Genomic DNA, 22,820 nt, shown 5'->3' with positions numbered 1-22,820 from the left:
AGTTCCCCTCGGCTTCAGCACAGTTCCCCAAATCCCGGCCCTCCGGGGCTCCACAAAGTGGCTCCAGCTGGGAGGAGCCACCTGATGCAGCGGAGCAATCTGTCCTCTCCATGGAACCTCCTCGCTGACGACGTTCTCCTCCCCATCCATCCCCGGGAGGGGGAAGCTCCCTGCCAGCCCTCCCCAGCTTAGGGAAACACCCAGCGCTGCAGCCAAGGGACCCGGGCCAGATCCTGCCCAGGGCACGCCCCGGCATCCTGCAGTGTCACACTCCGCTGTGTCACCCTCTCTGGGACACCCATGAGTCCACCCACCCACGCGTTCCACCCACCCACGCGTGGCTGCTTCAGAAAGCGGAGTGGGGCAGAACCCCCCCGTCCCCACCCCTCCCTCTGCCGGGGAGTCACTGTGGGGGGAGGGAGGGCTGAGGAGGGTATCCAGGCAGTGTGTGTGTGGGGGGTGTTCCCCCCAAAAAAGGGTCCCTGCTGCCCGGCGGGGGGTGGGGGTGTATGTGTGTGTGCGGGATGGGGAGTGGGAACATGGAGAGGTGGGGGAGATGGGGAGTGGGAGATCAGCATGGGGAAATGGAGAAAATGAGGAGATGGGGATTATATGGGGAAGTGGGATATCAGGAGGGAGGAGATGGGGAATACGGGGATCGGCAGGCTGGTCTGGAGGGGATGGGGTCTGTGGGGAGCTTGGGGCAGTGAGTGGCTCGGGGGGAGAGGAGGGGGCCCGGGGCGCTGCCTCATTTATGGGAGGAGCGGTCGGGCCGCGCTGGGCCCTCCCTGTCCCGCAGACGCAAGCGGGGCGGTGGCCCCGTTAAAGGGGAAAGTTGTCAGCTCCACCGCCCGATCCGATCCGATCCGCTCCCGCTGCCGAACCGCTCGGCTTCGCCGCGACGTGAGTACGGCCCGACCCGACCTGACCCGGCCCGGCCCGCTCCTCCACCTGGGTTTAGGGGGGTGGGGGATTTTCTGCTGCTTGGGTCTCCCCCTCCCCAGGGAGGGGAACGGGCACCCCTCGGAGGGGGGAGGTGCTGGGGGGACCCCTCTTGAGTTACGGGGAAGAGAGAGTGGGGGACACACACAACCCCCTCCCCATCCCCCTGCTGTGGGGGTTCTTTAGGGAAAGGGCTCAGGGCAGCCCCTCCCTCCTTCTCCGAGGGTCCCGAGAGAGGTGGGCTTGGGAAACCCCCTCCTTCCCTAGCCGGGGGACAGGGTCCAAGAGAGCCCCTGCTGAAGGTCCCGAGGTGGGCCGAAGAGATCCCCTCCCCCTGGAGAAGAGGGACCGAAGGAGCCCCGTTGGGTGAGGTGGGGGGAATTAGGTGCCCCTTTTCTCCCCCTTCCCGGGGGTTTCTCCCCCTTCCCGGGGGTCACCAGGGGAGATGGGCTGAGGAAAGTCTCCCCTGGGGAGAAGGACTGAGGGTCTTGCTTGGTGGTCCCATGGGTGGGGATCCTCCCTCCCTCCCTCCTGGCAGAGAGGGGAAGGGGGAGCCCTTTGGGTGAGATGGTGCTGAGAAGGACCCTCCCCAAGGAGTGCTGAGGAACACGGTCCCCTTGAGGAGAGGGATCAGAGAACCCATCCTTGGAAGAGAGAGGCTGGAGCAGCCCCCTCAGAGAAGCTCTCTCGGGGGTCCCCAGGGGAGGGGGGCCATGGAAGCCCCCTGGCTGAGGGGGCTTGGGGGAAAGGCTTGGAGGGCCCCCCGGGGGGTAGTAGCTGGGAATGGGTCTGGGCAGTGGGCTCGCCCTCAGCAGCATCCCTCTACCCCTCCAGTTCTGCCCTGCACCACCACCAAGATGCTGCTTTTGCTGCTGGGCATCATCGTGCTCCACGTCACCGTCCTGGTGCTCCTCTTCGTCTCCACCATCGTCAGTGTAAGCACAAACTTTCCTCTACGCTGCTGAGCCAGGGAGTGGCTGCAGGAGGGGGGGGTATGCTAGGGGGGGGGTGGGTTATGGCATGGCCAGACCAGGAGGTGACATTTTTTATTTGTGGTTTATTTTCTGGCATGGCTTTTAGGAAATTTTTACTTGCTGATGACGGTCATAACAAACAGTGGGATTTGGGGAGCGTTTTGCCCCGGAAAGCTCTTTTCTGGCTGTGTGCTGTCAGGTGTAGCTGCTGGGTCTCTTGGTTGGGTGCTGCAGTGGGTGCTCAGGGCATCCCTGTTAGCAGGGAGAGCACTGCTGAAGCTTGCCTGGGTGCTGGTTCACACCAGGGAGCAGCCTCAGAGCACCCAAAGCACCCTGGGGGAGCTGCCACTGCACCACCCATCCATGAGGGAGCTCCCCTGCTAACGGGTTCCAGCCTGCAGGACCAGTACAGCCAGTCTGAGCAAAACCCCTTGAAACGGGGCTGGTTTGGGCACTGCTTCCTCAGCACCAGCGGTTTTACCCTCCAGCTCTGCTCCTCTGGGGCTGTGGATCAGGCACAGCCTCTCTGCTAACCCAAATGAGCTCCTCCTGGGGATTTGTGCAGCTTAAGCCTTGGGAGGGAGTCTTGGGAGTGGGAGGACTGAGGGTTGGATGCTGCTCAGAGGGTCCCCAGCACCATTCTCAATCCAGAGCCCAGTTCCCACGTCACCTCCTCAGGCAGAGGTTTGATTTAGTTTCAAGGCAGAAGTTTTATGAAGCTGGCGAGTTGCAGGCTTCCTTCACCAAATTATTCTTCACCTCATTAGTTTTCCTTTTTTTTTTTTTTTTTTGGGGTGGTAATGGTAGTAGAAGGTTACAAAAATCTTCCAAGTTGTTAGAAATCACGTGGAAGCATTCAAATAACCCGGCCAGAGGAGGGGAAGGTGGAGAGGAGGGAAACGTGCGTCCCCTGTGGGACTTGGTCCATGTTTGGAGAGAAGAAAGAGCTTCTGTTTTTCTGCCGTTGAGGCAAAAGCAGCTAAAAGCAAATATCAGTATTTACATTCCATAAAAAAAAATAAAATAATAATAATAATTAAAAAAAAAATGCCAAACTCTTTTACTCTTGTCAAGCAAAGCACATGCCTGGGAGCTCCCCAAGGGGCAGACCCGTGCTGGTGGGTGCTAAAGGCTGCTGGGGGCAGAAGTTTGGGGCCAGGGCTCTGCTCATGGGGCTGTTTCTTGACAGCAATGGCTGGTGAGTGACAAGCACACGGCAGACCTCTGGCAGAACTGCAGCAAGGTTGAGATGGGTGACATCTTCCACTGCCTGACATCATCCACAAATGGTGAGTGCTCCCCAGCAACCAGCCCCTCCTTTCTCTTCTCCTCCCCAGCCTTTGGAGATCCAGGAGGATTTGCCTGTGCAGGTAGATTGTGACTCCCTCTTGTTTCCCCCCTGATGCTGCTCCCTCCCACCCCTTCCCCTCCTCTGCTCTGTCCCCAGATGGAGGAACAGGAGTCCCCTCGTAAATCCTGGGGGGATTGTGCCCCAAGCTGCCATGGGTCTCAGGATGGGTACCAGACCCAATGCCCATTGCTTTGCCCTGTGGGGCAGCTCCTGGCAGGGGGCTTGGCACACTCAGCCTCAGCAGACATGAGCTGCTCCACTGCTTTTAGGTGGTCTCTTGTCATTTGCCCATTTTGGTCACCTTCCAGCCCTTAACATTCGGTGATTGGGATGGATAGATATGGGGCATCCCTTAGAGTGGGGTTTGCTGGGTGCCTGTGGTCCTGCTGGCAGCTTAGGGGATGCTTTGGCCATTCCCCCCTCTTGCTGTGCTTCTGAGAGTGCTGTAAAGGTGGCCTGAGGACACCCTATCACCAGAGGACACCCTGTCCCCTGCCCTGCTGTGACAGGGGGAGGTTCAGGGCACAAAACTCACCCTCTGCTTCACTGTCAAGCCCTGGGTGTGGGATGTTCTGAGCACTCAGGCCCTTCCTTGTCCTGCTGCTGGGATGGTCCCCGTGGCACCTGCAGAGCTGGGGTGGCCACAGAGCCACCTCTGGCCTGAGCTGGGTGAAGGCTGATGTGACACTGAGTGACAGCACCCAGCGAGCTGTTTGCTGAGGTCAGCAGGGGTGGGGTGCTTGCTAAGTCACTGTGGGGATGAATTTGCACAGCCCCTTGTGGTACCAGTAACACACAAGTGGTGCTCAGGGGTTCAGTGGTGCCTCAGTTTCCCCAGAAGATAAGCCTGACACCAGTGGTGCTGTGGCCAGCACTTCACAGAATCATCATCTGGGTTGGAAAGGACCTCTGAGATCCTCAATTCCAACCCTTGATCCACTCCCCCTGTGGTTCCCAGCCCGTGGCACTCAGTGCCACATTCAATCTCTTCTTAAAAACCTCCAGGGATGGAGAATCCATCCCCACCCTGGGCAGCCCATTCCAATGCCTGAGCACCCTCTCTGCAAAGAATTTCTTCCTAATATCCAACCTAAACCTCCCCTGGCAGAGCTTAGGCTCTGCCAGGGGAGGTTTAGGTTGGATATTAGGAAGAAATTCTTAAGCCCATGGCCTCTTGTCTTACTGATGGAGCAGAGCCCGACCCCCCCCTGGCTCCAACCTCCTTTCAGGGAGTTGCAGAGAGTGATGAGGTCTCCCCTGAGCCTCCTCTTCTCCAGCCTCAACACCCCCAGCTCCCTCAGCCCTTCCTCACAGGAATTCTGCTGGATCCCTTCACAGCCTCCTTGCTCTGCTTGTTTTCAGCTCTCCTGCTTTTTTGCTTTCCCGTGGAAACCTCCTCCTGGGGTAACCCCTGGTGAAACCAGCTGTGAATCCCACCGAGGACACTGGGAGCAAACCAGTGCCACGTGGGCTTGGCAAAGAGGGAGCAGCCACTCAGGAGAGCTCTGAATGCTTCCAGGAATTCTTGTGGTGCTGGGAAGCAGTCAGTGGGGGCTCCAGTCCATCCCATGCTGGGCACAAACCTCCTGGGTGCTGCCGTGGGGAGGTGGGTGCTGGTGCTCAGCCTCCTTTTCCTCTTCCCCATGCTGGAGCCAGCAGTTTGTATCCCTGCTTGGGCTCAGCTTCTGCTTTGTGTGGGATTTGGAGGCATCACCACTGATCTCTGCTGACTCCTGGTGGTGTCCAGCCCGGCCGGGAAGCTGCTGGATCCCAGCCCAGCCAAGAGGAGGTTTCTGGAGCCACGGGCTCCATCAGCAGTTGGCTGGTGCTGGTGATCTGCAGCGTAGGCTGCTTCCCCCATTCACTCGTGCTCCAAAACTGCTGGCCTTGCACTTGGAAATAAAAGGCAGCGATTTTCCTCTTCCCCCCCCCCCCTTCCCCAGCCCAGAGTCCCGAGGGCTCTAAAGCCTCCCCAAATCTTTTTGCTTTGCAAACCTCCGGTGCTTTTTCTGGGTGTTTATGTGCCGGGGGTGTTGGCAGTGTGGAGAGGGGCTTGTCTGAAAGGGGTCAGGGATGCTTCTCTCCATGCTGGAGTGTCCTGCTGGGTGCTGTGAGTCAGTATTGCCCTGGTCCCAGAAGCTGCTCAGAGAGGGGCTTCCTTCTGGATCCCTTCCAGTGATGATTTTTTTTAATGTTCAAGGGGCTACAGTCGAGCCCTGCTAAAAATATGGTCGAGCCTCTGAGTTGGGTTGATAAGGTTTCCCTGTGGGCAGAGAGACATCATGCTCAGGTCTTACAGACCTCTCTACCAGCTCTTATTTATACCAAGATTCTGCCTTGGCATCAGAAAAAGGGGGATCTGGCTTGGGAAAGAGCTTCTGTTCCTGTGGCAGGGGTGTGGGAGCTGGGTGCAGGATCCAGAGCTCACCAGTGTGGGAGGAACACCAAATCCAAAGAGAATTCCCAGGTTTAGGCAAGGCTTTTACAATCTCTCCATTAAAAAAAAAAATCCCCTGTGCCCTCCTTCCTGCACCCTCCTCCTTGCTCCCACTGCCAGGCGGTCACTTTTCAGGTGATGCTGAGGACACAGGGCAAGGGTGCTGTGGCAGTGCCACCTCTGAGGCCCACGCTTGTCCCCTGCCCCCATCTTGCTGTGCTCCTCAGATACTCTTTGCTAGGAATGTGCTTACTTTCAAAAAATAGGGAAGATCCTATTCCAAATCCCCCAAAAACCCTCCCGGTGGAAACCTCCCTGAGGACGAGGGCTGTGCTGGGCTGCTGAGAGGCTTAGGGCTGTGCCAAGGATGGTGCTTAATGGTTAATCACAGGGTGCCAAGGGCTGCTCTGGGCTAAGAGCAAGAAATCCTCATTGGGAGGGAAGTTTTGCAGGACCCAGGCTTTATGGAGAGGCTTTTTTTCCCCCTCTGGCCATGGCGGTGGCCGCTGTGGTGCATTTCTTTCTTTTCCTCTCATTTTGAAGAAGTGGGGTACTCTGTACCTGGAATGTGGGGAGGTTTTAGGGCTGCTATTGTGTCTTTGGGATGGCTGAGGGCTGGGGAGAGGGTTGTTGTGCTGGGGAGCTCCTCTTGGTCTCAGCAGGGAAAGGATGGAGGAGCCTCCCCCTGTAAGGGACCCTTTTGTTTAGTGGGCCATGTTTTATTGAAGAAAAACAGAACTTCACAAAATCAGCTCCCACCAAGGTTTGCTTGCATTTAACAAGGTTTCAAGCCTGAGTTTCTGACCTTAGAGATTATCCTGTGGGGATGGAATATGCAGCATTACAACCCAAGGGTCAAGCACTGAAGGAGCCCTGGGCTGTGGTTCCCTGGGCTGTTCCATCCCTTGGGCACGGGATGGAGTTGGCTTGGCTGGAGGCTGAGCTCCCACCTCCCAAATTCCTCTGGGAGGAATCCTCAGGGGTTTGAACCCCCTGTCTGTGCCAGGGCTGAGCCACCCTGATGGGAAGGAGGAGGAAATGCCACCCACTTCTATCCCTTGGACAACTGCCTGCTTGTTGCTCCCATTCCTGAGTTTTCCCCCATTAGGGAATGATGTGGGGTTTGTTGGTTTGGTTGGTTGGTTTTGGGTTTGGTTTTTTTTGTGTTTGGGTTTTATTTATTTATTTGTTTGTTTATTTATTTATTTACTTGAATTCAAGAGGCCGAGAACTATGGAAAAAATGTTGCTGCAATCTTTGCTTCATTTGCCCTGTCAGACATTCCTGGAAAAAACTTATCTGAGGAATTCAGCTCTGAAGCCTGGGGCAGAGCTGTGTTCCAGCCCCCTGCAGCCATGGGCCCCAGTGCTCCTTGGGAGATTCCCCTCCAAATTTCCAGACAGAGATATTTTCTCCCTCCTTTTTCTTTCCACGACTGAAATTTTTATTTCAGACAAAAAAGATGTGGTGGGTTTTTGTTGTTTGTTTTTTTTTTTTTCCCTGCTACTTTCTAACTCTCTTCCTGATTTTGCTGGGAATGCAGGGACCTCCGTGGAGATTCCTACATCCTCCTGCACCACCAGGAGACATTTTCCCTCTTGTCCTCTTATTATTTCTCCTGTGGCTTTCACCCAACTGGTTTGTTCACTGGCAAGCTGCTGGGCTTTGGTTTGTTGAAAGGGAAGAGAAAACCTCAAAGGTTGGGAAACGTGCAGGCTGGCAGTCCATGGGGTGCACGATGCACCCAGTCATTCCCTGATGGGATGGCTACAAAAGTCCTGGTGGGTCACCCAGTGTGGGGATCTGTCCTGGGAGGACAGGGATGGACCTCCCATCACTGCCATGCTCAGGGGGATGACCCTACTCTGCTGGGCCTCCCTCTTCCAGACCCCCTTCCCCAGCACTGCTGGGCCTTCAAATGCTTTTTTTTGGGGGTTTTTTTATTTTTGCACTTGAGGAGGCTGGAAACATCTGCATCCCTGGCACAAGAAAGGGACATCTGTGACCTGACCTACCAGCTCTTTCCAGGAGGAGCTGTGCTGCTGCTTCACTTTAAAATGCATAAACCCCATTGGGTTTGCTCTGCTGACCCCCTGGAGGAACTTTGCTGTCTTGAGGCTTCCAAACTTTTTCTTCCAGCAATGCTGGACTTGGGTAACCTGGAAAAAGGGATGAAGAGCTGGAGGTGCCACTTAACTCACTGTAATCCTTTTTTGCAGCTGGACAGGATGAAAATTTACTGAGGTGAAGTAGTTGTCAATGCCAAATTCCATTCTTAATAGTGAGGATAAAATATCTTAAGACCAGAGATGGAGGCAAATTCCCCTCCAGCCCCCTGGAAGAGTTAAGACTCCACCAACTGGATCAAGACTGGGAGAATTGGTTACAGGTGAGGGAGCACCTCCCAGCACAGGAGGGGGAGGAGGTTTTGCCCCTGCAAATTAGAGATTAAAAACATTTCAAGATGAAAAATTTTCAAGATGAAGACTTTGAAATGGTTTCATCTGTTTATTCCCTGCTGAAATTCCCTTCTGCCCCATTTGTTGCTTGGGCTGCTGCAGCCTGTTGCTTTATTGCTGCTGGGCAGCTGCAAAGTGGCAAGAAATGGCCCAGGTTTAAAGATGCTGAGGCTGTTGTAATGAAGCTGGGCAGTAAATCAGGTGTAGTTTGTGTGTGTGGTAGCACAGAACCTTTGTAAGTGGTTCTGTGATCCCATTCAGACTGCAGAACCCATGGAGAGAGATCCTGGTTTGGGGACATCTCTGGTCCTTCAGGGTCTTTGCAGTTTGCAGCTTTGAGCCTTGGCAGTTTGGGGGTCCCAGGCACCCACTTGGCCATCAGTAACATTTGCCTAAGCCAGGTGGGGTTGCAGCCCTGTCGTGCCCTTTAGTTGCCTAAAATAAACCCTGGGGTATTCCAGGGAAATGTTTAGGATCAGTCTCTGCCACAACCCTGGTGCCCCGTGATAGGAAAGGGATTTCCTCTGCTTCAGACCAGGTTTTTTTTGTTGCTGCTCGTTCTTCTGACAAAGAGCATCTGATAAGGAGAGGTAGGAACCTGGTGCTGATTTTTATCAGCTGCCCCAGAGCTTTTTGGCTCCCATTTTTCTGTGTCAGGGGGAGGTCAGTGGGCCTTCCCTGCTGCAGGGGAGGGGGCTTTGGCCCCCAGAAAAGGAGCAAAAGGGAGGAAGAAGGCAAAATGTAGGTACACGGTGACTGCAAAACCAGAAGATTGAGACTTGGGTGTCCCCATGGCCACAGGCTGGGTGTACCCCAGGGGTGTGGCTTGTGGCACCCTGGCTCCCCATCCCTGCTTCTGGTGCCTGGGCTGCAGCAGGAGCTGTTACCTAAGCCCTTGGAGGACTTCTAATGATGTATTTACCACCTGTGCCTCCTCTCACCTGCAAACAAAAAGGAAGTCAGAGCCATCACACCAAGGGCCTTGGAGAGGAGCTGGCTTGGACATCGTGGAGCTGTTGGAATGTGTTTTCCTGGTGCCAACAACTTTCTGCTCCCTTGGCAGCATCAGAGGTTGCCCCTGTGGGATGTGAGCTTCAGTGGGGCAGCTGCTGCATCATGGCTGGACCAGAGGGATGCAGGGGCCAGGCCATGCTCCAGAACCTGCTCTGTTTGAATGTGGCAGCTCTGGAGAGCTCTGGACCTTCCTGGCCGCACAGACTTCTTGGATGGAGCTTTGAGGGGAAAGCAGAAGGGAGGACAGAAAAGAGGACAAGAAGAGAAAAGAGGGCTGTGAGGGTTTCATCTTCTGAAGGAGCTACAGAAGAGGACCAGCAAATCTTGGGCACAACTCCAGCACTGTGTTCATTCACCATCTCCTCACATGCTCCCACCTGCTCATCCCCTGATCCTTACAAACATCTTGGGAGCTCTTGAAAATCCCCTTTTTCTGGTGGACTTTCCAGGAATACATTGATCCAGCATCCTGTGGTCCTCTGCAGGGACTGGATGTGGGAAGGTTGGGAAGGAGCCACTTTTGAGTGAAAAACCTGCTTTTCCCAGCTCAAACATCCAGCAGCCCAGAGCAGGGCCAGGGTAGGTCTGACCTGCTGCTGCTGGGAGGTCTGGGACTGAAGGAGAAGAAAGTTGGAATGTCAGGGAGCTGGTTTTTGGTTTTTGCCCGGGAGAACCCAGCAGCTCTGCTGGGTGTGGCTGCTCTCCCCAGGGACAGGGATGTTCCCTTGGAGTCCTGGGGGCTCCCCAGGGCTCTGAGCTTTTCTGCCTTGCTGGGGGGCTCCAGCGAGTTGCCGGGGGGCAGGGGCTGATGTTGAGCTCCATCAGCAGTGAGCTGGTGATTCTGCAGCCTCAAGTCACACTCCTGCAACCTTCCTGAGGGGTCTGTCGAGGTTTAACCTCACCAGCACTCGTGATGTGACCTGTCCTCTTCCCAGGGAAGAGTGCAAGTTGGGTTCGGCTTTCTAACCGGACCTTGAAGCCTGAGATTCTGCTTGGGCAAAACGGCCCAAACCCCCCAGGTTTTCCTGGCAGATCCAGGCTGGACACGGTGCCAGCAGCTGTGTGAGCTCCTCCCGACCTTACTGATCACACCGAGTTTGCAGCATCGAAGGGCGGGTTCTTACCATGCCGATGGGGAATGAATTCCCCCTCCCTCTGCTTTGGTCTGGATTCCGTGCCCCAGTTAAGCTCCTTAGGGGATGTTTTCTTCCCCAAAAGTGGTTGATTTTTGGAAAGGGGAAGCTGTAGGTGCAGGACGCTCCCATCAGCTGCAGGGTGCAGCTCTTAAGGGTGATTAGTGCTAATCACTCATTTCCTGATAGCTTTCAGCAAGGGTCTAAGTGCTCCAAGTGGTCGCCACTTCATTCTATCTTCTTGGCTGGGTCAAAGGAGGGTAAGGTGTCTAGGAGAGAGCCGTGAACCAAAAAACCCTGGAGAGACAATCCCTTGCCTTTAGGATCTCCTCTTGGCCATGGGCACCTTTCTGCCTGCCCCAGCAATCCTGTTCAGCTGCATCCCTTGCCCGGCTCCAAAACCACCGTGGAGGAAGGGCTGGGGCTTTGCTGGAAGGGGTTGGGTTTGCTGCAGTCTTTCTGGGGGTTTCAGCTGCAAATTCTGCTCCAGGTTTCAATTTCTGCCCTGCGTTTTTATTTTTTATTTATTTTTTTTTCTTTCCTCTTAAGACTTTAGGGCAGTGAAACGTGGTTTTGAGCACGGCAGGGGCGAAGCCTTTTCCCTGCTGTTACAAGCAGTGCTGGGAATGCATCAGGGCTTGCAAAACTTAGGGAAAGTTTCGATTTTGTTTTGGAAAAAAAAATAACCAAAAAAAAACCCCACCAAAAACCAAAACGAAAACCAACGACAAAAACTTCTTTACTTCAACTCTGCCCGCCTGAAACGGCTCTAAAAGCGGTCCCGATGGGTCCTCTCCGGAAGCGGCGGGCAGGCTGTTATCTGCCCCTTCCACTCCGTTTCCTTTTCTTCCTCCTCCTGAAGAACAAAGATATAAACAGGGAGGTGAAGAGATGCAAGAGAGAGAAAAAAAAATAAAATGGAAGGACCGTCTGGCTGCCCAGGGGAAACCACAAATAACAGCCTGGGAGTAAACAGTGCTGACAGCCCCCGGCACAGCTCCGGGGGCCCAGACCTCCCGGTAGGAAATGTGTTTGGGTTTTTTTTTTTTTAATTTTAAAAAGCGTCGAGGTAGGGGCAAAGGAGCTGAAAGGCTCGGGAGTTGAGGAGGTGGCAATCCGAGCTGCAGTTTTAGTGGGGGTTTCAAGTGAATTCGAGGCGATTTGTGGTCCTGAGAGAGCTGAAGGCAACGGGAAGCTTGGGCTGGGGTTAAGGGGACACAGCAGCTGGCAGGGCTGGGGTGCTGAGCTGGGGATCCTGCCCCTCGGTGTCCTGAAGGAGGGCAATAAAAGGCAGGGAAAAGCAGGATGTAAGCAGAAGCAAAGCTCTGAGATCATCTCATGGTTTCCCAATTGTAAGTGATGCTCTCTGGCTGCTGAAACCCCTCCGGTCATGGGGGGCTTTCCTTTCCCCCCCACCTCTGTTCCTGCCTTTATGTTCCTCTGACATGGCTCCCTATTACAATGGGATTTTGAAAAGCCCAGATAAATCATTCACATTCAGAACCAAAAAAGAGGCACGGGGAGGCGGATGCAATTAAAAGGGCAGCTCGGCTCAGCTTTCCGTCTAGACAGCCTTCTCCTAAAATAACCAGGACTTGGAGCATCCACCTCAGAGCAAAAAGTTCTCCTCTCCGGCCCGGATCCTGTGGCCTTTGAAATCACAAAGGACTTGGCTGCCTGGGTCCTGGCCCGGAGTGCAAGGCTCAGGGTAGGCTTTGGCTCTGCTGGTGCATGGAGCTGGACCCCCCTTTAGGGCTTGGGAAAGGGTGAGCCAAGAGCTCAACATCCCAGCCCTGGGATGAGAGCCCTTTCTGGGGAAGGAAATTGCAATCTGGCAGCTGGACACGCTCTAACTGTGCTTCTCCAGCCCCATCTGAGGGATGATCTATGGCTTGAGTTTTAGCAGCGCTCGGAGCTGGTTCATCCCCTCTGTCATCCCCTGGTTTAGCAGGGTGGGAGCTGAGGAGGGGTCAGCTCTGGTCAGGGCAGGGGGGGGTTTCCTGCCTGGCCAGCTGAGAGAGATGAAATACATGGGAGATTTTGTGTGTACATGAGGGTGAAAGCCATGCTGGGCTCTCCTGAGCAATCAGAGCTGTTCCTGCCTAAGGAATGGCAGCAGAAGGTGGATGTAAAGGTGGCAGTGAAAGGAGTGAAGCTCAGCAGCTCCTTAGCAGGTCCTGTTAATGCTGCAGAGCAATTTGGGGCTGGAAGGAAAAGCTGTCTGCAGTGAGTAGGGCTGCTCAGGGTGGGTTCTGTCTGCTCTGGTGAGTTTTGGAGTTTGCTCCGTGGTGTGAGTGCTGGGAGCTGAGGTGCAAAGGCAAGAGGTGGAATGGATGGGGTGAAGCCAAACAGGCCAGACATGACTAAACTGCTCAGGATGTTCCCTGCAGGCATGGATTTGCTGGAAGCTCTCTGGCATGGCTGCTGTCCCAGCCCTGCCTCCCTCCAAATTCCTCTCTCGCCTGCACCAGCGCCGCTCCTGAGGATCTGGGGGGGAGGCTGGGTCACCCCTCTGGGAGCAGCTGCTGCTCTGGGCAGTCCCAAATGGGACTCAACGAGTCCCTCATTTGCTGTACCCAGTGTTGAAGGTTGCTGAGCTGAAGTCTGGCTTTATTTTCAAGTTTTGCATCAGTTCTTTGCTGCAGGAAGTTGATGGGAGCAAAACTGGGGCAGGAGCATGGATCTGAGACTTAGTTCTGCCTCTTGCCCCATCCCTAGCAGTGTCTCAGGTCAGGTTGGATGGGGCTTGGAGCAGCCTGGTCTAGTGGAAGGTGTCTTTGCCCATGCAGGGGGTTTGGAACTGGGTGATCTTTAAGGTCTCTTCCAACCCAAACCATTCTGAGATTCTCTATGTCTCTGATACTGTTTCTCCCCTGTCTGAGGATCCAGCCCAAAACATGAGTTTTCTGCCTTTCACTGGGCACTTCATGCCTCAGTTTACCTGCACAGAGTCCTGCTTGGCTTTCATGTGGGTTAACCAATGCTGCATCCTTCAAGACCTTCCAGGCAGGCTGCAGATCCTCATTTTGAGCTCAGGCTTTATAAGGCAAGGCAAAGGCAGAGAGCTTAGGGAGGAGAGCCCCAGCCTGGCAAGGCACTGCCTGTTTCTGTCGAGCTGCTCAGAGGCTGGAGATGCACTTTGCTTGCTTATTTTTTTTAATTTTTTTTTTTTTTTTTACGTGGGGAGTTACACACCCACGGAGCCTAGAAATAACTGGGCAGTGACTCAGGCAGGGGCTGGTTCAGCTGGTTTGATCTGGGAGGTCACTGCCTTTGGCAGCTGGGGAAAGTTCTTCCCAAACGGTCTGGCTGGCCAAGGACAGAGGGTGTTTTCACTTGCCCTGTGTTTATTTTCCCTCTCAGCTCGTTGCACATGGCTGTGGTGTTTCTAGTACAGCTGAATCCCCAGGGCCTGATGTGAAGCTGGGGAGAAGCTTTTGTCTTGATTCCTGCAGGCTTCAGGTCGAGGCTAAAATCTCTACTTGGCTTACAGATCATGGATTGGTTTGGGTTGGAAGCGACCTTAAAGCTCACCCAGTGCCACCCCTGCCATGGGCAGGGACACCTCCCACAGCCCAGGGTGCTCCAAGCCCCATCCAACCTGGGCTGGGACACTGCCAGGGATGGGGCAGCCACAGCTTCTCTGGGCAACCTGGGGCTCAGCACCCTCAAATTAAAGAATTTCTTCCCCATGTCCAACCTCAATCTCCCCTCTCCAAGTTTTAACTCGTTTCCCTTGTCCTCTCCCTACCTCCCCATGTCCAAAGCCCTTCCCCAGCTTTCTTGGAGCCCCTGCAGATATTGGAAGGTTGCTCTGAGCTCACCTGGGAGCCTCCTCTTCTCCAGGCTGAACAACCCCAATCCCTCAGCCTAGCTTCCCAGGAGGTGCTCAGCCCTCTGAGCATTTCAGTGGCTCTGCTCTGGAGCTCTGTGTGTGTCCTTCTGATGCTGGGGACTCCAGAGCTGAGCAGAGTCCTCCTTGTATTCTGCTGTTGTGTTGTTTATGTTATTGTTGATGTTATTTTGTTATCAATGCTCCCTGAGAATGCCCATGACCCTGCAATATGTTTTACCCCAGCACCTTGGTCCATGCACACCCAGGTCCTAACCCATCAGGCTGGTGCTGAGGATCCAGCCCTGGATGTGACCACATCTCCCCCAGCTCTTAAGAAACTGAAGGGGACCCAGGGGTGGGCTGGTGGCAGAGGGAAGGGTGCCAAGGGCTGTGGTGGGGACTCACTGAGGTTTCCATCTGTCTTCCCCCAGAATGGCTGCAGTCTGTCCAGGCCATGATGATCCTCTCCATCATCTTCAGTGTCTTGTCCCTGTTCCTGTTCTTCTGCCAGCTCTTCACCCTCACCAAGGGTGGGAGGTTTTACCTGACTGGAATCTTCCAAATCCTTGCTGGTAAGTGGGGGCTGATGGATGAGGCTGTCACCAGAGGGGGAAGGGGAATGGGGGACATGAGCATGTCCTTGGGTACCAGAGCAGGAGGGACACTGCATGGCCCAGTGAAGGACCAGGGGGTTGAATGGTATGGGTCTGTTGAGGTCTTGCACACCCTGGGGTGGGGTCTGGCTCTCAGATCACATTATTCATCTAAGCCCCTCACATCAGAAATGGCTTTGGAGCAGAGGAGGGGAGATTTAGGTCAGACATGAGCAGGGAATTCTTTAATTTGAGGGTGCTGAGCCCCTGTCCCAGGTTGCCCAGAGAAGCTGTGGCTGCCCCATCCCTGGCAGTGTCCCAGCCCAGGTTGGATGGGGCTTGGAGCACCCTGGGCTGTGGGAGGTGTCCCTGACCATGGCAGGGGTGGCACTGGAGGAGCTTTAAGGTCCTTTCCCACCAGTCTGGGGTTCTGTGCTGCTATGATTATCTGAGGTGCAGGAAGGTTGCTGCCTCAGCTGGGGAGGTTTTGGAGGACTGGGTGCAGACCCAGGGAGCCAGAGCTGTGGCAGTGGTCTGGGGTGGGGGGACAGGCAGGGTTGGGGGGTGCAGACCCAGAGGGAAGGTCCCCAGAGCTCTGTCCTATGGCTGGGGGTGGGATGCTGCTGGGTGACTCTGGGGGTCTGGGCTCCACCTCTGCTGAGCTGGGCAAGGTTTCCCCAGTGCTGGGGGTGGGGATGTAGTGATGAGCCTCTTTTGGCAAGGAAGAGGAACCAATGATTATTTATAGACTTGCCATGAGGGGGCCTGGTCCTTTCCACATCATTGAAGAGCTGCTGGAGCAGGGTGAGCCAGCTGGCTTGGCACTGTCAGCTCCTATTTTTAACTCTTCAAGAGCTGGCTGCTGGCAAGGAGCCCATAGTTCATGTCCTGTGTTGGAGTTCTCCAAATATAGATGCTGTAAAGCCATGGGCTTCATTTGTGTTTCCATGTGTGAAACCATGGGAGAAGATTTCCAAGTGTTCACCACAGACTTTAAAAAAATTAACTTGTGCAGTGAGGCTGCAGCTAAGTGGTGGCAGAATCTGGGAAGGAGACTGCTGGGTGACTGGAGCTGTAGACACGAAACTGAAAACCACCCTGGGTCAACTAGATCAGTGGAAAAACCTCACCCACTGACCTTCAGGCAAAGTTCTTGAGCATCCTCTAAGATTTTGCAAACTCTGGAAAAGTTGAGGACCACTTTTTGTTAGCAAGTGTGGCATGAAGGCTGGGATAAGTGTGTCTGCTTGGGCATGGTGCAGGTGGTGGGTTCATATCAGCTGAGTGTCTCTGGAGAAGGAGATGGGTAGGAACCCATTACAGGCACGGAGATGAGGAGGGGAAATGGGAATTAATAATGCAGTGTCTGCTGGAAAGCTTGTCTGTTAGGTCTGGGAGCAGAAAGCTTCTCTTTCTGATGGATCCTGCTTCTCAGAAGAGGAGAAAATGGGATTATAGCCCCTCCTGTCCATGCTGTGCTGGGTGTGCTAAGGAGCTGTGTGATTGGGCTCATTCCTTGAAGGGCCAAACCACTCCCCAGCCCACTTAAAGGACAGAAGAGGTGTGAGCTGTTTGCCATGAAGCTTTCCCATGGCCTGAGGGACCCGTAGCAGACGTCTGGGTCTGGGTGGACCATGCAGAAGTGGGCATGGGACCATCCTTTGGGTGCTTTCCCCAGCCAGGGCTGCAGGAGGGGGTTTGGGGCTCTGTGGTCTTTGTGACCTGAAATTTTAGAGGTGTTGGTGGGCAGCAGGACACGGCCATGCCCGTGCTGCCAGGAGGTCCATGGATGTGCAGATGGCACGGACCTGCTGGAGCAGATTTCAGGTGGTGTTTGCCCTCCTGGCTTCTCACAGCAAGACTAAAAGCATCCTCTTAAAATCAGGCTCCAGCAGGGAGCCAGCAGCATTCCTGCTTGCATGGGTGTGAGCAGCAGGGTGCAGGTGCCCTGCACTTCCCCAGCACCTTCTGCAGGGGCAGAATCAGTGCAGATGCTGCAGAAACCATCGCCTGCGTTTGGCCAGATGCCTCAGGAGGACAATGGCCCCTGTGTGTCCTGCTGCCTGTAGGTGACAGGCGTGGCTGCACGCCTGTTCTCTGCCCCACCACCATCTGCAGACCATTGTTGTGGCCTCTGGGCAGGGGCAGGGGCTGTGGGTGTTGGCTCTGGGGCCGGGGGATGGGAACTGCCCCAGCGGCGCCGTCACGGACCCCGTTCCCACGTGTGCACTTTCCCAGAACAAAGGAGCAGTGTCCAGTGGAATTGCAGCTCAAAGAGCAGGGTGGTTAAATGTAGGTGGTCCTGAGGTCTGGGCAGGGGTTTTGGAACTCGGCTCCAACAACAGCCCCGTAACTGAACTGCAGGGATTGACTGAAAGAGCTTCTTTTTTGGGGGCAGGAATAGAAGGGGCTTTGTGTTCAGCCCCAACACTGATGGGTTGTTTGGCCAACAAAGCTAAACTGCTGCCCACCAGAGCTAGGCTCAGCCAGAGACCCCTCGGGGAGCCTTGGCTAGCAAGGGGGGGATACTGGGAAGAGGGACAAGCCATGGGTGCGGCGGGGTTGGCAGGGATAACTGAGATGATAGGGCACAGGTCTGAGCAGCCAGAGCATCCCCACTGCACGGGCATGGACAGGGGATAAAATGGATTCAGTGGATTCAAATGGATTCAAACTAGAGGAGAGCAGGCTCAGACTGGATGTTAGGAAGAAGTTAGGAAGAGTCCCTGTCCCTGGTTGCCCAGAGAAGCTGTGGCTGCCTCATCCCTGGCAGTGTCCCAGCCCAGGTTGGATGGGGCTTGGAGCACCCTGGGCTGTGGGAGGTGTCCCTGCCCATGGCAGGGGTGGCACTGGAGGAGCTTTAAGGTCCATTCCAACCCAAACCAGTCTGGGATTCTCTGAAGGGTCAAAAGTTTCCCGTCCTCTCCAGCACTGCCCCAAGTTCCCTGCATCCCTAACCCTTTCCTACCTCTGCTCTCCTGGCAGGGCTGTGTGTGATGAGCGGGGCAGCCATCTTCACAGTGAGGCACACGGACTGGCACCAAGCCTCGGAAAACATTCCCTATGGCTTCGCCTACATCCTGGCCTGGTTGGCCTTTCCCTTGGCCCTGGCCAGTGGCATCATCTACGTCATCCTACGGAAGCGGGAGTGAGGCGAGGGGCCTGGGACAGGACAAGGGCACTCCTGGAGTCCACAGGGGAGATGAAGGCGGGGGGAAAAAAAAAATAAGATGAGAAAACAGGGAAAAAAAAAAAAAAAAAAAAGCGCCAAGAAAGGGAGAAAAAAAAAAAGGAAATTAAAAAAAAAAAAAAGAGAAGAAAAAGGAATAAACCCTCCCACCAAAACCAAAGCCAAACCCAACCGACCCCAAAAGGAAACACTCAAAAGGGTTACTTGTTAATTGAAGATGTATATAGTATCTGTGGTTTAAAAAAACCCTATTTATAACACTTTTTACATATATGTACATAGTATTGTTTGCTTTTGTTGACCATATGCTATGTTTTGAAGCCTAAAGCAAGTGCCTAAGGAACTACTCTCCTAACAGTGTAACGAGAACGCGGTGACTTCCCTCTGATGCAGAAATCCTCCTTGACCTGACCTCTCCTTCCCCATCCCACATCCCAGCCCCTCTCCACCCACCAGAACATCCCAACCTCTGACTGGTTTGAGGCTGGTGTCAGCTTTGAGTTCTGCCCCTTGACACCAGCCGGGGGGGGGGGGTCTGTCCCCACTCCTGCCACATGCTGTGATCCTGGGAACTGAAATGCACGTCCAGATCTGACGGGAGACGCTTCCGAAAGGTTTGAAGGATTTCGGAGCAAAGGGTTTGAGTTGCCCCAAGTGCCTAAATGACTTATGTGCCCGAGTCCCTTTGCCTTGCCACCACACCCACGGGGAATTTGGGCTTTTAAATCACTTAGGTGGAGTTGCAGACCAAGGTGGGTTTTTCCTCCTTGGCCCGGGGGGGCTGGGGTGTGTGCCGTGCCGGGGCACTGATGCTCCCCACTGTGAAACCTGCTTAATCCTTTGCTGTGGAGAAAGAAGCAAAACCCAGTATAGCTATGAAATCAAATACCAGATGTATGAAATGGTGCTATCTATTTACCATTCCTTATATTGCTAGCCATTTAACCTTATTCACTGGAAATTCAGTTAACAATCCTGAGGTAAACGATGAAGCTAGAGACGAGAAATAATTCTGTGTAATATAAGTGAGCTATAACTGCTTTTGTACTTAGATTTGCTCTTACTATTATTTTTAATAAAGCATTTATAATTGAGGTTCCTTTTTTTTCTCCTCCCCGTGGTCAAGAGGAACAGAAGCAGCTCTGGCTGGAGCTCTGTCAGCCTTTGCTGCCAGAGGGAGGTATCTGTCCTCTGTCTGCATCAGCCACGTGTCTGGCCATGAAAGGGGCACCTGCACCAACCCCAGGCTGCCTTCTGAGGACTCCAGACACTGTGTTGTCTGTTTGCTTTTTTTTTCTTTTTTTTTTTTTTCTGTGTCTTTTTTTTTTTTCAATTTTTTTTTTTTTTTTTGCTTTGCTTTTCTGATTTTATACCAACTGTGTGGACTAAGACGCAATGAAATAAAAGTCAGAATAACTCAGTTCCTTCTGCTCTTTGGTGGCTGTGGGGGTTAGAGCTGGGCTGTGCTCTACTTAGGGTCAAGGTGATGGCACACAGCAGATTTGTGGGTGACTTCCTGCTGCTGAGAGAGGCTCTCATCTGGCTAGGCTGCCTGGCAGATGTACCAGGGGTGAGTGTTGGAGCTCCTGCCCCTGTCCCCTTTCTGCTTCTCCTGTGACGTGACCCCAGGTCCCCAGAGCCAGGGGAGCAGATGGCAGGACCACACTTGTCCCAGTCTCCTGGGTCAGCTCAGCATCCTCTGCCCCGAGGCATCTGGTGGGTGCTGTCACCCAGCCCTGGCAGCAGGAACCCTTCAGTCCTCTCTGCCAAACCCCCCTGGGGCTGGGGGGATTAGCACACTGCACATTGTCCTGCACTTTGGGCACAACAACCCCATGGGGAGCTCCAGGCTGGGCACAGAGTGGCAGAAAGGGACCTGGGAGTCTGGATTGCCAGGAAGCTGAAGAGCCAGCAGTGTGCCCAGGTGGCCAAGAAGGCCAATGGCATCCTGGGCTGGCTCAGGAACAGCGTGGCCAGCAGGTCCAGGGAAGGGATTCTGCCCCTGTGCTCAGCCCTGGTGAGGCCACAGCTTGAGTCCTGTGTCCAGTTCTGGGCCCCTCAGCCCCTCAGGAAGGAGCTTGAGGTGCTGGAGCAGGTCCAGAGAAGAGCAAGGAGGCTGTGAAGGGATCCAGCAGAATTCCTGTGAGGAAGGGCTGAGGGAGCTGGGGGTGTTGAGGCTGGAGAAGAGGAGGCTCAGGGGAGACCTCATCACTCTCTGCAACTCCCTGAAAGGAGGTTGGAGCCAGGGGGGGGGTTGGGCTCTTTTCCCAGGCAACTCTCAGCAAGACAAGAGGGCAGGGTCTCAAGTTGTGCCAGGGGAGGTTTAGGTTGGAGCTGAGAAAGAATTTCTTTCTGGAGAGGGTGATCAGGCATTGGAATGGGCTGCCCAGGGAAGTAGTGGATTCTCCGTGTCTGGAGATCTTTCCAAAGAGCCTGGATGTGGCACTGAGTGCCATGGGCTGGGAACCACGGGGGGAGTGGATCAAGGGTTGGACTTGATGATCTCTGAGGTCCCTTCCAACCCAGCCCATTCTATGATTCTGTGATTGTGCACACTCTGGGCACCTTTAATGGCTGGCATGGGAGAGGCCACACTTCCCTCAGTCCTCTGGCTATTTTACACTGAGCTGATGGAGCAACTCATGCTGGCACCAGCACAATGGCTCTTGCAGGGTGTCCTGCTGAGGTTGCCAACATCAGGCCAGGTCCCTACCCCTCACCACAGCCACATCTCAAAGGAGAGTGGTTAAACACAAACAGGTGACCCACGGAAAGGAGCAGGAGCTGCCTTGCACTTCCTTGGCTGCTCAGGCCCATTGGGACCACCCCAGCATCAACCTTGACCATGACAGCTCCTGGGTCTGGTTTCCCAGCTGGGAGGATTTCCCTGGGTGATTTTTTTCAGCTGTTTTGCTGAGCTGCAGTGAAGCCCAGGAGGGTCTGAGGCAGCATTCAGACCTCTGTGAGCTGCAGCACTGACACGAGGTCATCCTGGGACCATGGACCTGGCAAAGGGGACACAGATTTCCCAGCTGAGGAGCAGGTAGGAAACCAGGTGGCTTTTCTTTTCCCCACCTACGGGAAAATGAAAGCTGCTCTCTCTCTCTCTCTCTCTTTTTTTTTTTTTTTTTTTTTTTTGGAAAGGGCACGAAGGGGAAGTGCCATCCGTGTGACATCCATGTCCCTCCCCCTGTCCCCTGCAATCTGTCTCCTTGGGTTGGAAAACTCCAGATCCTGTAACCCTGGCTCTCAACCACGGTTGCTTGGTGGCCTGTGGGGACGGGAGCTGCTGGACCAGACCTGGCACCTCTTGCTGCTCCTTCCACCAGGGTCCCTTTTGCTGACCTCCAACGGGCTCTTCTGGACTTTTTGTTTTAAACTTTTTGGTTTGGTTTGGTTTGGTTTGGTTTGGTGTTTTTTTTGTTGTTTGTTTGTTTGTTTAGATTTTTTGTCCTTAATTCAGCCAACCCGCCCCTCCGGTGCCAGCCGGGACACAGGGGAGCATCGGCGGCTCCGGTTCCGGTCCGTCTCCGATCGCGGTCTGCGGCCGCCGCCCCGTGGCTGCATCCGGTACTGCGGGAGCCGGAGAGACCTCTGCGGGAACCCCCTCCTCCTGGGGACACCATCGTCCTGGGGAGCACCATCCTCTTGGGGACACCACTCTCTTGGGGATCCCTCTCCTCCTGGGGACACCATCCTTCTGGGGACACCATCCTCTTGGGGACCCCTCTCTTCTTGGGGACACCACTCTCTTGGGGACACCCCCCTCCAGGGGACACCACCCTCCTGGGGACACCACCCTCCTGGGGACACTGCCCTCCGGGGGACACCATCCTCCTGGGGACACTACTGTCTTGGGGACACCACTCTCTTGGCAACCCCTCTCCTCCTGGGGACACCATCCTCTTGGGTACCCCCCTTCTCTTGGGGTCACCACCTTCCCGGGACCCCTCCCTCCTCCTGGGGACACCGAGAACGACTGGGATGAAATGCAAATAATGCAGGGAGCTCCAGAGCTCCTGCTTGGGCTGGGCCCACCACCAGTGCTGGGCTGGGCTTTGTTTAGCCAAGCCTTGGAAACCTCCAGGTGTGGAGAATCCCTGGTCACTCCTTTCGCAGTGAAAAAAGCCTTTCCTGACCGAACCAGTCTTAAGTCTGCCCCTCCTTACACCCCATGGCCCCAGGGAGCATCCTCTAAACCCCAGCCCAGGATCCCAGCTCCAGGAGGACTGCAGGAACCACCTTGGGCTGGCGGTACATCCCCCCCATGGGCTGTTCAGTGCCCACAGGCGGCTCTGCCAGCTCAAGATGCCAGAAAACATTAAGGCAGGATCCGGGGTTTCTGCCCGATCAGCTGTAAGGACGTTTAGAGCTAAATGAGACTCAATTTTCAGTGGAGCCTGGGGCTACAGCTCAGTTAAAGCCAGGACAGCCCAGCAAGCAGCTAGCTGAGCAGAACAGCAGCAGCGTGCTACCCAGTGGCTGAGAGGGTGAAAAATAAACCCCAAAACCCCAAATATGTATCAGGGAAGTTTCTTTAATGTGTGTTGTATCATAAAAAGCAATTGTTTCACTGGCTGCTCGGGTGCTCTCAGCAGTAAATGCTGCTGGGAAAAGGCGCTGAGCGAATCTCTTTCATTTACTGCCCTGTAAACTGAAAAAAAAAACCCATCCAAACAAACAAACAAAAAACCCCAAACCAACATTAGGGCAGGAATAAAGCTCCCGCCCACCCACCCACCCCTCCCCCCATCAGCCCCCGGTTCCCGGAGCAGCTCTGCGGGTCCCGGTCCCGCTGCTGCCGGGCGGGGGCAGCCCCGACCCGCAGGAGCCCGGGACCCCCCAGCACCGAGTCCGGGGCGTGCCAGGGATCCCTCCCCCCCAGATCTGAG

General features: G+C 54.7%; 1 protein-coding gene across 2 annotated transcripts; it reads left to right on the top strand.

The window, feature by feature from the left end:
- Positions 1-816: 816 nt before the first annotated feature.
- PMP22 (peripheral myelin protein 22) lies at positions 817-18,009 on the top strand. Of its 2 annotated transcripts, none has more exons than XM_008499772.2 (5): positions 817-903; positions 1,777-1,877; positions 3,106-3,205; positions 14,577-14,717; positions 17,724-18,006. In XM_008499772.2, the coding sequence occupies exons 2-5, from the start codon at positions 1,800-1,802 to the stop codon at positions 17,888-17,890; spliced, it is 486 nt and encodes a 161-aa protein (XP_008497994.1). In that variant the 5' UTR covers positions 817-903; positions 1,777-1,799; the 3' UTR covers positions 17,891-18,006. The 2 variants fall into 2 exon arrangements, with proteins under 2 accessions (XP_008497994.1, XP_030317552.1); XM_030461692.1 differs by lacking the exon at positions 817-903 and adding an exon at positions 928-965 and having other exon boundaries at positions 17,724-18,009.
- The last annotated feature ends 4,811 nt before the right edge of the window (positions 18,010-22,820 follow it).

Source organism: Calypte anna, chromosome 18, assembly GCF_003957555.1.
Source record: "Calypte anna isolate BGI_N300 chromosome 18, bCalAnn1_v1.p, whole genome shotgun sequence".
Taxonomy (NCBI): domain Eukaryota; kingdom Metazoa; phylum Chordata; class Aves; order Apodiformes; family Trochilidae; genus Calypte; species Calypte anna.
Note: the sequence above shows the minus strand (reverse complement) of the source record. Positions and strands in the feature narration are given on the sequence as shown.

Coding starts and splice junctions, on each gene's coding strand:
- PMP22 (XM_030461692.1), top strand. CDS start 1,800: ATGCTGCTTTTGCTGCTGGGCATCATCGTGCTCCACGTCACCGTCCTG. Junction 3,206..14,576: donor CCTGACATCATCCACAAATG/GTGAGTGCTCCC, acceptor GTCTTCCCCCAG/AATGGCTGCAGTCTGTCCAG. Junction 14,718..17,723: donor AATCTTCCAAATCCTTGCTG/GTAAGTGGGGGC, acceptor CTCTCCTGGCAG/GGCTGTGTGTGATGAGCGGG.